Source organism: Carassius gibelio, chromosome B23 (genome assembly GCF_023724105.1).
Source record: "Carassius gibelio isolate Cgi1373 ecotype wild population from Czech Republic chromosome B23, carGib1.2-hapl.c, whole genome shotgun sequence".
Taxonomy (NCBI): domain Eukaryota; kingdom Metazoa; phylum Chordata; class Actinopteri; order Cypriniformes; family Cyprinidae; genus Carassius; species Carassius gibelio.
The window spans coordinates 26,463,758-26,478,494 of NC_068418.1; the positions used below are offsets into that span (position 1 = coordinate 26,463,758).

Genomic DNA, 14,737 nt, shown 5'->3' on the forward strand with positions numbered 1-14,737 from the left:
CCCTCACACGCGCGTTAACAGCGCTAAATTAATCATCTGTGCTAATTATTATACATTTACTTCATTGTCAGCTTCAGGTACTTCATTTATTATTGTTCAAGGAACTGTTTGAAACAAAAAAAAGGTTGTATTTCAGTGTCTCTGCATGTGATTATAGATCAACAGCGCCACCTGCTGTCGACACGCGGCTATTGATAGTGATGCTACAGTCAAAAATCAGTAAGAACTTATCAAAATAAAATAATAGTTTCTATTTTAATATCCTTTAATATCATTTATTTCTGTGATATGCAGCTGTATTTTCAGCATCATTCCTCCAGTCTTCAGTGTCACATGATCTTCAGAAATCATTAAAATATGATGATTTATTATCAGAATTAATAATAGTTGTGATGCCAAATATTATTTTGGAAACTGCGATACCTTTTTCAGGATTCTTCAATGTATAATTATTATTTTTTTTTTTTAAAGAACAGCGTTTATTCAAAATATAAATCTCTTCTTACAATATTAATCTTTGATTCACTTCTTATCAATTTAATACATTCTAAAGAAGTTATAAACTTTTGAACTCTAGTGTTTATTGTTAGAAAAGACTTCTATTTTAAATAAATGCTCTTCTTTTTAACATTTCATTCATCAAAGAATCCTGAAAGAAGTATCACAGTTCTGCAGCACAACTCTGATAATAAATCAGTAATGGAGTAATGATGCTGAAAATCACAGAAATAAAATAGATTTTAATGTATATTAAAATAGAAAAATAGTTTTTACTTCATAATAATATATATATTTTTTAAATCCTGTATTTTTGATGATTAAAAGAAACTCCTGTAAAAACAAACAAACATTACAAATCATTCTGATCCCAAACTCTGACCTGTGTGTGTGTGTGTGTGTGTGTGTGTGTGTGTGTAGCACTTACACACTGATCCCCACAATAATAAAGATGTTAAATACTCATCTGAGGAGGAAACGATGTTGCATCATAATGAAAGGATGTGTGACGTACACTTTTCTGTAAACTGATCCAAACATTTTTTCACTGATTTAGAGTAGAGTAAGAATATTTACTGTATTGCGCAAGTTAGTTCATACTTAGATATAATTTTATATGCAATATTACCTTTTCTTTTCATCATCATCTTTAAGAGTTTATAATAATTTCTGTAACAACACATGCAACTGAGGTACAAGAAGGCTTGACTTCCAAAAGTCATTGAAATCCTTTAAAAATCAAATCGAGAGGTTAAAAAGCCTCAGGTCCAAATATTCACTTATCACTAATTAACTTTTGGACAAACATTTCCTGCTCCGATGTCCAGATCTGAATTTTAACAAAAAATCACAAACAGTCTCCGGAGTCTCGATCTGAATCAACGGAGTCAATAACAGGCTCCGAAGTGCCGATCTGAATCAACGGAGTCGCGAACAGGCTCCGAAGCGCCGATCTGAATCAACCGAGTCGCGAACAGGCTCCGAAGCGCCGATCTGAATCAACCGAGTCGCGAACAGGCTCCGAAGCGCCGATCTGAATCAACCGAGTCGCGAACAGGCTCCGAAGCGCCGATCTGAATCAACCGAGTCGCGAACAGGCTCCGAAGCGCCGATCTGAATCAACCGAGTCGCGAACAGGCTCCGAAGCGCCGATCTGAATCAACGGAGTCAATAACAGGCTCCGAAGCGCCGATCTGAATCAACCGAGTCGCGAACAGGCTCCGAAGCGCCGATCTGAATCAACCGAGTCGCGAACAGGCTCCGAAGTGCCGATCTGAATCAACCGAGTCGCGAACAGGCTCCGAAGCGCCGATCTGAATCAACCGAGTCGCGAACAGGCTCCGAACTGCCGATCTGAATCAACCGAGTCGCGAACAGGCTCCGAAGCGCCGATCTGAATCAACCGAGTCGCGAACAGGCTCCGAAGTGCCGATCTGAATAAAAACAATCAACGATAGATCCCAAAAGAGTTCTATTTTTTTTAGAAAGAAAGAATAAATTTTACTGACCCCAAACTTTTGAACTCTAGTGTTTATTGTTCGAAAAGACTTCTATTTTAAATAAATGCTCTTCTTTTTAACTTTTCATTCATCAAAGAATCCTGAAAGAATATCACAATTTCAGCAGCACAACTCTGATAATAAATCATCATATTAGAATGATTTCTGAAGATCATGTGACACTGGAGACTGGAGGAATGATGCTGAAAATCACAGAAATAAAATAGATTTTAATGTTTATTAAAATAGAAAATTTTGTTTTACTTTATAATAATATTTAACTTTTTTTCTCTGTATTTTTGATCAAATAGATGCAGTTTTGATGAGTTAACTCCTTTAAAAAAAAAAAACATAAAAAATCATTCTGATCACAAACTCTGACTGGTGTGTGTGTGTGTGTGTGCGTGTGTGTGTGTGTGTGTGTGTGTGTGTGTGTGTGTGTGTAGCACTTACACACTGATCCCCACAATAATAAAGATCTTAAATACTCATCTGAGGAGGAGACAATGTTGCATCATAATGAAAGGATGTGTGACGTACACTTTTCTGTAAACTGAGTCAAACATTTTTTCACTGATTTAGGGAAGAGTAAGAATATTTACTGTATTGCGCAAGTTAGTTCATACTTAGATATAATTTTATATGCAATATTAACTTTTCTTTTCATCATCATCTTTAATAGTTCATGATCATTTCTGTTCAACTTGATTTCTCAGTTGATTACTCCATCCACAATTCATAAAACACAACACATGCAACTGAGGTACAAGAAGTATTGACTTCCAAAAGTCACTGAAATCATTTAAAAATCAAATCGACAGGTTAAAAAAAAGCCTCAGGTCAAATATTCATTTATCACCAATGAACTGTTTGACAAAAACTTCCTGCTCCGATGTCCAGATCTGAATTTTAAAAAATTACAAGTAAAAATGATAGTAAAAACAATTAAGATTGATCTTCCTCTATATTATATTAACAGCCTAAGCACCATAAGATCACCTTTACACTATAAAAAAACACTATATTTCAGCCTATATTAATAACCTCTATGTAAAAAAATTTAGAATACCAAATTCATTCAACACGTTATTAAATCATATTTAGTTTTTAAACACTTGACAGGAACTTTCAGATCTGATTTCAAAGTCACTGCGTTTATAAAACAACTGTATGAAAGAGTCAGATCACGTATCTAAAAATAAATCGCTATAGTAAAAGAGAAATAATAAGAGGAGTGAAGTTTCCTACCGTTCTGCTGTGTTTGGTCCTCACGCGCGTCTGACGCTCCGCGGCGCGTCTCCGCCCCTCACACGCGCGTTAACAGCGCTAAATTAATCATCTGTGCTAATTATTATACATTTACTTCATTGTCAGCTTCAGGTACTTCATTTATTATTGTTCAAGGAACTGTTTGAAACAAAAAAAGGTTGTATTTCAGTGTCTCTGCAGGTGATTATAGATCAACAGCGCCACCTGCTGTCGACACGCGGCTATTTGTAGTGATGCTACAGTCAAAAATCAGTAATAATTCAAACTTATCAAAATAAAATATATAAAATAATAGTTTCTATTTTAACATCCTTTAAAATATCATTTATTTCTGTGATTAAAAAAAACATAATAAATCATTCTGGTCTCAAACTCTGACCGATGTGTGTTTGTGTGTGTGTGTGAAGCACCTGTTCTGCATCATAAAAGCTGTTGTGTTGAGCCCTTTCACAGCTTAAGTATGAAAACTATCAACAATGGACAACATAACACAAAACAGTTTGAAATAAACAAATGAAAGCAATCTGAATTATTCAGAATCAATTTCGAGAAACATATATATATATATATATATATATATATATATATATATATGTGTGTGTGTGTGTGTGTGAGAGAGAGAGAGAGAGAGAGAGAGAGAGAAACAACCATACAGACAGAGAGATTTGGTGTTTTATAGTCCGCCAATAGTTGGCGCTAGACTTACATCGTTAATGTGAAAAGTTGGAACATTAATGTACAATTACTGTGCAATGTGGAAAGTAGCACTAAATAGTGAGTTGTGTACAAAAGTATGGATCTTGCTTCCTAATGCATACATGTGTATTGGCATAATCATTGAAGACTCCGAATAATGTCAATAAATAAAGTTTTATTTGAAACATTCAGTAGCCTCAAAGGCGTTTAACAGAGTTTCATTGCACAAGAACAGTTTTCAAAGGCGAAAGACAATAATATCGAAACGACCTCAGGAGGCCAATCTGCACATCCACGTGTGCTACTGCAACTCAACTACGATGTTGAAGTGTTAAATACTCTAGCGCTTCAGGTTCCCAAGAACCAACCAGACACATTCTACTGTCAAAAGTGGAATACAATCACTTATGGAAATCTATAAGATAGATTCTTCGTATACTCTCTTGAAAATCGACGATACAAAATTACGGTCAATAACGTACAAATATATAGAGCTCTTTTCCTGTGCTTTATAAAGTGATGTATCAAAATACAACAACGTGTGTCGCATGCCAGCGTGGTGGAGCGGTGTAAAACAAGTACACGTTCACATCAAGACATGCATGAGATTTCAGAAACAACATCTGAGGTTTGAGAGAGCGACGTTCTCGAAAAAAAACATGGTTTTGTGCGACTTAAACGAGGCGCTGTCCACCGGAAGTGCTGAAACACGTCTGGCTCTGCAGACAAAGAGTTTTTAAGCGTTCCCTCGCGTGCCAAGCTCGCTTCAGGCTTTGTTATAGACTCTTCCAGTTCTCGGACTGCAGAGCTGCTCTGGCACATGAGCTACATGCGTTGCATGCGCGTGCGTGCGAGCGAGCCATAAACCTCGGGTAGAATTGAACCAACTGAAAGCGTCCGAGCTTACGCGAGTCCGGGGAGGGAAAACGCGCACGCCGCGGCCAGGAGCTCCGTCTTCTGCTGCATCCTCTCGAGTTGCTTGAGATGCACGCGTCCGTGCCGCTTCCTCTCGTCGCTGCGCGCGAAGCGACGCCCGCACACGTCGCAGGAGAACGGTTTCTCGCCGGTGTGCGTGCGCATGTGGGTGGTGAGGTGGTCGCTGCGGCTGAAGCAGCGCAGGCAGACGCGGCACTGGAAGGGTTTGTGTCCGGTGTGGATGCGGACGTGGCGGTTGAGCTCGTCGGAGCGCGAGAAGCGGCGCTCGCAGTTCTCAACCGGGCAGGAAAAGGGCTTCTCGCGCGCCGCGCCCTTCCTGCCGCGCGGTTTGGTGCTCCGCGTGTTGGTGGCCAGCAGCGAGTCCAGGAACGCGGTCGTGGCACACGGGTATGAGATGGTCCGGTAGAGGCTGTTCTCGTGCGCCGCGACGGGGATCTGGAAGTTTAACGCGCTCGCCTGTTCCAGCGGCTCTTGCTTGATCCACGTGTCCAAAACCGATTCGGTCTCGGGACCCAATGGTGAAAGCAGGTCAATGATGTCATCCAGGTCTGACAGCTCGTGGGAAGCGAATCCGTCGAACAGATCGCCTCCGTTACAGCAGCTGCCTCCGCCGAACTCGCTCTTGACGCGGGAGTTCGCCTCCGCGAATTCGTCCAAGGAGTCGTTGCACAGCGATTCCGGGGAGCCCAGCGAGCTGCCGGTGGATAACAGCGACTCCTGGCGCGACAGCGCGCTTCCGCGGGAGTTACCGGAGAAGTTGTCAGAGATGCCGACAATGTCGGTGAGGATGCTGAGAAGCGCGTCTGCGCTGCACGGCCCGGTCTCCGTGTAGAAGCTGCCGGTGTATGTGAGAGGTGACGGCGGGAACCCATCGTTGGAGCAGTCGGGGAAACCGGCATCCAGCGGCTCCGCTTTGGGCTTCAACAAACCGCAAGCTGTGAGAAGAAGAGGAGAGAGATGCGTTACATAAGCTGTTGACTCACTGCATCAGGACTTGAATGCAAACTATAAGTGTGCTGTTGCATTCAGTGCATTGCATGTAATTTGATCTCTTTTATCAATAAATCAGGTGCTTTTAGGAGTTAATGTACTGATTTAATATGAATAAGATAAAATCCAGTGCTTACCAGCATCAGGTTGATTCTGAACGGCGGATTGTTCCTCCAGAGGAAGCGTTTGAGCGCAAAGCAGATCCAAAGCGCTGAAGTCCACGGTGTTCAGCATGATGTCGATGTGAAAATAGAGCAAAATCCACAAGGAATTATTTCCAATTGGCAATCCTGCTTTGGGATTCCCTTTCAGTTAGGCTTGCTTCAGGTTGTGGTCTCCGTCGATTCGTTTACCGGAATTCCTCGTCCTGCTTTTATATCGTTCGGCTCCGCCGAGGCTCCGCCCACCGCTCATCTACGTCGGCAGGAGGATTCCCCGCCGTGTGCTGACTCTGGACGGCTCTTGCCCAAATATGGGCAGAGGATGTGACGGGGTTCCCCTCCGAAAATGGGCATGGGGCGTGACGTAGCGGCGACTTTCCTGAAGACCATTGCGGAAAAATGAGGCGCGTTTGAATGACAGGCAGCCATTATGTTCGCAATGGAACAGTGTCAAAGTGAAATAGCCTCGGGTGACTTTTGACAGACGATATGATGGGTTAAAACGATAAACCGCGGCAGCGAGACAGAATGCACACCCATGCAATGCAAATATAACAGACTTTTAACCACAGACGAGCTAGCCTTGTTTGCATATTGGAGATTAAACCGATTTGTAACAGGAAATGTGTCAAATATCAAGCCTCTGTTTTGCATCTGCAACCATCTGTCGAGTAACTGCTGGCCTGCATTAACTTTGCTCCTTTTTCCTGATGTTTCGTAAAGGAAACTGATTCTAGATCAGCTGTGCAGTTGATGCAGCGTTCAGAGGATTTCAGCACCGCGGACAGCGACACTGCGTCCTGCATACACACACATGCATGAGATCTTCCCGCCTGCAATAATGCATCTAAATCTAATGCTAAATCCACCTGACAATCAAAGCAGATCGTTTATTATGCTTGTGCACGTTCATATGGCTAATATGAGTCGAAAGATTTATGCATGTATGTTTGCATGTATGCAAACGATGTAAGATCATGGTCACACAGTAAAAGCGTGACTGAGAATAACATCTGCTCCGAATCGTTTTTATTTTATCGCGTTATGTAACGCTTCATTTCTCCAGATCGCCTAATGAGCCGTGGCGCGCATTTGGACTGCAGCTGCATCTATGATTTTCAAACATGAGTCATGAAGTTTCTTTTGATAATGACATTTAACCAGCATCCAGCCTTCAGCGCCCATGGAGATTCATTTATTAGATGATGAGACTCAGGTGGAGCTTCATTCTGAGATGAATGCAACGCTGCTGAAATAAATTGGTTCATTTTGAAAGGAGCCTAAACAAGTGGGGAAACTGCATGCAGTTTTATTCAATAAAAAGAAATTGTAATATCTTGTGCAATTTTGCTTTTCAAGTTAATGTATTTGTTGTTGCTGTTTACAGGTGTTAAGCACTTTTTAAGTATCAGTGATTCTTCTGGATTGTTTTAGCTCTCAGATCCCCCAGGTTATACATGAAAAAAACGAATTAATTACTTACCATTCTTTTAAAATCATCTGACTTTAGCATGCATATAATATTCAAGCATTATCCTTCTGTATAGCTGTCTGACTACTAGGTACAATAATCGAGTCATGTGAAATGTCATTGCATTTATTTGTGATTTACACTCTTAAAAAATAAATGTCCCAATTCCCTCACAACTCCAAGAATCAGATTTGGTTCCCCGAAGAACTCTGAATGAGAATGAGAGTCAGATTTGGAGGAATGTAGCATTGCATCAGTGTCTCGCCAATGGATGTGAATGGGTGCCGTCAGAATGAGAGTCCAAACAGCTGATAAAAACATCACAATAATCCACAGCACTCCAGTCCATCAGTGAACATCTGGAGAAGACAAAACCTGAAACACATCCAGCATTAAGATGATTTTAACTCAAACACATAGAGTCTATAATCCATAATAACACTCCTCCAGTGAAAAAGTGCATCTGCTGTTGTCTCTCACAGATTAGTTTAGATCTGTTTAAACGCTGCTTGATCTGTGCAGATTTCTCTCCTGATTCAGACCAGAACACTGTTTCACTGGAGGAAGTGTTATTATGGATTATAGACTGTATATGTACTGTGGATTACTTGTGGATTATTGTGATGTTTTTATCAGCTGTTTGGACGCTCATTCTGACGGCACCCATTCACTTCCATTGATCAGACATTGATGCAATGCTACATTTCTCCAAATCTGATGAAAAAACAAACGCATCTTGGATGGCCTGAGGATGAGTAGCGTACATTTTCAGCAAATCTCCATTTTTTGAGTGAACTATTCTTTTAAGAGTGTATTCTACAGTGTGTAGAGACAGATGCGTGATGAATTTAAAATGTTATGTTGAACATGTTTACAGTAAACTGTAATGTGTCCCTGGAGCATAAAAGCAGTCATAAGTACATGGGTCAAAATTATACATTTCTCTTTTAAAATCATGAGGATATTAAGTAAAGATCATGTTCCATGAAGATACTTTGTATATTTCCTACCGTAAATATATCAAAACTTAATTTTTGATTAGTAATATGCATAGCTAACAACTTCATTTGAACAACTTTAAAGATGATTTTCTCAATATTTAGATTTTTTTTGCTCCCTCAGATTCCAGATTTATAATAGTTGCATCTCAGACAAATATTGTAACAAAACATACATAAATGGAGGAGAGATGATTTATTCAGCTTTCAGATGATGCATAAATCTTTTTTTTTTTATGTATCAATATGACAGGTTTTGTGCTTTGATTGCATGCTGAGGTTAAATGTCATTATCGTCTTGCAGCGCATTGTATTTTCTGCTTCCGGTAACCGAGTCCAAACAAGGCTCTGTCTATAGTCTCCTGTGACAGCCTGTCGCACGTGATTCATCTGTTTTTTGGCGACATCTCTATCGTTACAGAGCCCTGAACCGTCGAGGCGTGGGCGTGCTCCGGGGCAGCCCGTTCCCGGTAACGCGAGGCATTCCCGCCAAAAATACAGGCTCGCCCCCGCGTGCTGGAGGTGTGGATCTCACGCTTGTGATGACAAGAATACATGTGCAAACAGAAGATACCCTGTAAAAGCAGCAAAACCCTGAATGCTAGCTAGCTCGTTACCTCAGATTTTGGTATAATAACGTCTTTTGTAAGTAAAAACTATACACTACCCTTTAATTTATGACTGATGCAACATATGTGACCCTAGATCACAAAACTAGCCAAAAGGGTCAATTTGAATCTGAAGTCTTACACATTTAAAGCTATTTTGCGGTGAAACATAAGGTATACTGCGTTCCATCGTAGTAGTTATTGATACATTTTAATTGAAATCCTCATACAGTATGTTCAAACAAACAAAATTGGTGTCACATAATGTAAAAATATGGTGGATGGTTGACTTATGTTCTTATAAAAAGTATTATTTTCTGTTCTTCAGAATCAGCTCATGTCCCGGTGGGATTTTTAACCTCTTTTTCTTAATCCACGTGTTTCAACTGTTCAAGGTAAATGCATAAGTCCCTGATATAGGGCATGCTGACGTTACGGGAGGACATTGATTAATGAAGAAGGCCTTTTAAAACACTAAATAGATGTTTTTGTGCTCCCTCAGATTCCAGATTTTCAAATAGTTGTATCTCAGACAAATATTGTCCTCCTAAAAAACCACACATCAATGGAGAGATCATTTATTCAGCTTCAGATGATGCATAAATCTCAATTTCTAAAAAATACAAATCCATCCGTACTTGTTTCTGAGGGTTAACCTGTGCTGTATGTGATGGTGTTTCTGCGGAGGGTTTGAGACGAGCCCGAGGATGAAGACTGACCCCAGATCAGAGGTGTGTGTTTCTGTGTGTTGTGTAAGACGGAGAGAGAAGAGACTCAGCTTCACTCCTCCCACACACGAGCATCACCGCCTGACACACACACACACACACACACATATATATATATAGAGCGCTAACTTTTATTCTTGCACATGTGGGTGTTTTCTCTCTCTCTCTCTGTGTCCTTGACTGACTAAGTGACTGAGAAATGCTTTGAAAGCCTCGATGACTCTGAAAACATCTTCATCAGGGCCAGAAACACATCCAGCCGGAGAGAAACCAGTGCAGACGAGAGAAAAGCACAGCTGTGATTGATTTGTGTTCTCTGTGTTGTGTTCATCACTAAAGGCTTTCATTCACGCGAATGATTTTAATATGTGTGAGTCAGTGCATCTGCTCAATCTGTCCAGTTCCCATGATGCTTTGGGAAGTTTATATGATTTCATTTTGCTCAGGGACGTTTGATTTGGCTTCCAGAATTCACATTTACTCACACGCACACACACACATACACATACACACACACTATACATGCACACACACACAGAGTTTATTTAACAGAAGTTAATGTTTCAGTTTAAGTGAACACTGATTCATGAATGTGTGTGTGTGTGTGTGTGTGTGTGTGAGATGGTGAGTGATATAAATGTATTTTCCTCTCTGTCCTTTCCCAGATTCAAGGTCAGATGCTGCGGTAAACATTCAGATGTTTACACTGATGCCGAACCTTGGAGCTGAAGGTCGTTTGAGAGTTTAATACAGTCACACCAGACAGAGAGACACGGTAATAATTAGTACTTTTACCTTAAAAAAATAAAATAAATGGTTTGTAAAGTTGTTTTAATATTTATTATTGTTTTAATTCTTGGTTCAATAGTGAAACCTGTGAGTGAAATCTTTTATTTTATTTTGTACAGATTTATACAGTTTATACTGTTTAATTTAACATTTAATTAACAAAATTGGTATCTTGTTAATACTATTTTGGTAATATTTTACTATTCATATTTAATTATTTATATATTTATATATAATTATTTAAATTACAAATCTTGTTTTCTTATACAGTTTTATCTTATATTTACTAATTTACTATATTTTTCAAAACTTGCATCTTTTTTTGCTTTGGTTTATCCAGTTTTACAGTATTTAACTAATCAAGATTAAAATCAAATAGATTTTTTATTAAATATATCTAAAAAAATTTTTGTCTGTAGTTTTACTTTAAATTTACTAATTTAATGCAAAACCTGTATCTTGTTTTTTTATTTAATTAAATTTTTTAATTAAATTATATGTTGAAAAATATGTTTCATGTTTTTTTTATTATCACTTTATATTTACTTATTTAATTAAAATCCTGTTTTCTATTTGAAATTATTTTTTATTAATCTATAGAGTTTTACTTTATAATTTATAACTTTTTAATTCAAAACGTATGATGTTGTTTTTCTGTTTAGTCTATGCAATTTTAATTTACATTTACTAATTTAAATTAATTTCCATTTTTATTTTAAACTAAGCTAAATTAAACTGATACTTGTATCTAATTTTGTTCTTTTTTATTCTGTGAAGCGTTACATTTATATTTACTTGTAAGTTTCTGTATACTTTTAAAATACATTTTAGTTCTGTCAAAAGCAACCAAACAAAATGCACCTAGACTAACTGAAGTTGGTTCTTTTTATTTTTTATTGTTACCTTTTTTTTTTTTTACTTCTTTTACACACACCTTTTCAAAACTTTACCTCTTTTTTTCAAAACTTTACACACAAATCCAAGACTCGCGCACACAAAATGCAAAACCCATCTCTTTCAAATTGAAGCTCTGCATTCAAAATATCACAAAAACATCTCAAAAAAAATTTCAAACACCTTTCCTGTAATATTACTTCCTGTTAGATTTGTATGTAGTACATAGAGAACTGTAGGCAAAATGTTTTTATGAAATTGAAAACTGACTCTGGTTTTGCAGATTTGGTGTGTGCTTCTTCTGTTTGAGTGTCAGCTTTCAGAAACTGTGTGTCAAGGAAAGAATTTGTGTGTAAGTAGTTGGAAAAAACTGCAGGTTTACAATGCATAAAATATTCTTTTGAAGTCACTGCACTGGTAAATGAACGGTTAACTAGCAGTCATCAGATCTGCTCTGTCATTGGTCAGACACCTCAGGGTTTCTGTGACCTCCAACCCCAAACCAAGGCTGGTCCGCTGAGCAGTTATATGAGCTCTGGGAGCGTGAGTCTGTAGGTTAATGAAGAGCATCATGTGTTCAGTGAGTGTGTACTGCTGCATTGCTCTGCTGCTGCTGCTGCTGCTGCTGGCCAGATGCATGCTGGGACGGCACTCGGTGCCATGTCTGCCGAGGGTGCCGGTGTTGGGCAGTCTACTGCACCTGCGCTCGTCTCTGCCTCCTCACCTGCTCCTCACACAGCTGTCACACAGGTACGGCCCTCTGTTTGGCCTGTACTCCGGACCACACTTCACACTGGTGGTCAGCGAGATCAGTCTGGTCAGAGAAGTGCTGCTTCAGCGCGGCCGAGAGTTCGCCGGACGGCCCAAGATGGTGAGCACGACGGTCTGAGACCGATACTGTAATAGTGTGTTGATAGTCAGTCTGACGAAAAACATGTCCAAGACAGATTGCACCATTAAACTAAGGGGAAAAATTAAGATTGTATATTTTGCATGTAGAAAGTTTTCCATTTAGATTATTATTATTATTATGTATTTTTTTGCATTACTTTAATAAATTATGACGATTTATATTTTATAAATATTTCTTCTATAAATATTATTATTTTAATAAAATTTAAATAATATAGAATTTAATTAAAATCTATTACAGTTCTTTTTCAACGGCTTACACACATTTTCAAAACTTTGCCTCTTTTTTTCTTTTTCTTCTAAACTTTACACACTAATCCAAGAGTTGCACACTCAAAATGCAAAATAACTTGCATCTTTTGAAAATTAAGTATTGCATTCCAAATATCACAAAGCAAACATTTGCAAACACGTTTGTCATAGTATTAAATCCTGTGAGATTTGTGTTTCAAAGAGAATAGTGTGTTTTGCAAAAACTGACTCAAAGGCTAAGATTTAGTTTATGGTTTTGCAGATTTGGAGTGTGCTTCTGCTATTTGAGTGTCAGCTTTTAGAAGCTGTATGACAAGTAATGATTTTGTGTGTAAGCAGTTTAAAATAAATGCTTTTAAGAAAAAATATGTAATACAATGCTTTTTATCATTATATTATATTTTTAAAATTATAAAATTATAATTTTAAAATTATATTATTCTTTTAAAATAAAAATACTATGAAATATGTTAGCATGATTTAAGAATAATTTAATGTATAATTATTTTTGCAATACAGTAATGACTGAAAATGTATGTATTTTTTTAGTTTATTTAAATCAATATTGAAAGAGTGTGTAAAATATTGTTTTTTAGAGTATTGCATTACAGTAATGGAAAAATATTAAACTGATTTTTTTATTTAAATCAGGATAAATGCAATATAAGAAATATTATCATTACGCATAAATACTTTAGTATTAATAATCTTTTATATTAGAGTAATGAGAATGTATGTTTTTAGATATTTTAGTAATAAAATTGAAGGGTCAAATGTGCTTGACCCTTGAAAATGACTAAATGCTTAATTGTGTAAAAGTAGTGCAAAACATTATTTTCCTTTTAGCTTTTGGGGTAAAATATGATCTGTATATGTTGAAGTAGGTTTAAATGAGCAAATCTTAACTTCCCTTTAGTTTCTAATCTCTCGCTCTGGTATTCAAAGGTGACCACAGATGTGTTGACTCAGGGTGGGAAGGATATTGCGTTTGCAGACTACAGTCCCTTGTGGAAGAACCATCGGCGTCTGGTGCACAACTCCTTCACTTTGTTTGGCGAGGGATCTAGCAAACTACAGACCATCGGTAAACCAAACCGGCATTAAAGCCTGGAAATTTATTCTATTTAAACCTAAAAGTGTTTCAGATTGTTTTCAGATTGTGATTAAAGTAAATGAGTGGCATCATGATCATGTGACTTCATGAGATTTGTATCCTATGGAAGCCCGTTACTGCCATGGGGTAAAAAAAATAAAAAAAAGGTAATTGTGACTCTTGATCTTATAATTCAGACTTTTTTTAAGAATTGCAATGTAAACTTATGATTGTGAGATGTAAAGTGTGAATTGTGATATAAACTCAAAATTGCAAGATATAAACTTAGAATTTCGATATAAACAGAATTGCAATATAAACTTAGAATTGTGAGATATATTTAGAATTGCAAAATATAAACTAAGAATTTTAATATAAACTTAGAATTGATATATAAACAGAATTGCAATATAAATGTAGAATTGCAAAATATAAACTAATAATTGTGATATAAACTCAAAATTGCGAGATATAAACTTAGAATTGCGATATAAACAGAATTGTGATATAAACTTAGAATTGTGAGATATAAACTTGATTGCAAGTTAAAAACTCAGAATTGCAATATACATTTTTAATTGCAAAATATAAACTAAGAATTGTGATATAAACTCAAAATTGCAATATAAGCTTAGAATTGCAATATAAAACTTAGAATTACGATGTAAACCTAGAATTGTGATATAAACTTAGAATTACGATGTAAACCTAGAATAGTGATATAAACTTAGAATTACGATGTAAACTTAGAATTGTGATATAAACTTAGAATTACGATGTAAACTTAGAATTGTGATATAAACTTAGAATTACGATGTAAATTTAGAATTGTGATGTAAACTTAGAATTACGATGTAAACCTAGAATTGTGATGTAAACTTAGAATTACGATGTAAACCTAGAATTGTGATGTAAACTTAGAATTACGATGTAAACCTATAAT

General features: G+C 37.3%; 2 protein-coding genes across 2 annotated transcripts in view; one reads left to right on the forward strand and one right to left on the reverse strand.

The window, feature by feature from the left end:
• Positions 1-4,117: 4,117 nt before the first annotated feature.
• On the reverse strand, positions 4,118-6,502 carry egr4 (early growth response 4). The gene is made up of 2 exons (XM_052594930.1): positions 6,026-6,502; positions 4,118-5,833 (listed from the first exon to the last, which is right to left on the reverse strand). The coding sequence occupies exons 1-2, from the start codon at positions 6,120-6,122 to the stop codon at positions 4,866-4,868; spliced, it is 1,065 nt and encodes a 354-aa protein (XP_052450890.1). The 5' UTR covers positions 6,123-6,502; the 3' UTR covers positions 4,118-4,865.
• A 5,578-nt stretch (positions 6,503-12,080) lies between these two features.
• The window catches only part of LOC128012018 (steroid 17-alpha-hydroxylase/17,20 lyase), a 9,053-nt gene continuing 6,396 nt past the window's right edge, over positions 12,081-14,737 (forward strand). The window contains 2 exon segments of the mRNA XM_052594925.1: positions 12,081-12,408; positions 13,647-13,785. Of these exon segments, the coding sequence (XP_052450885.1) occupies positions 12,097-12,408; positions 13,647-13,785 (451 nt within the window). The 5' untranslated portion in view covers positions 12,081-12,096.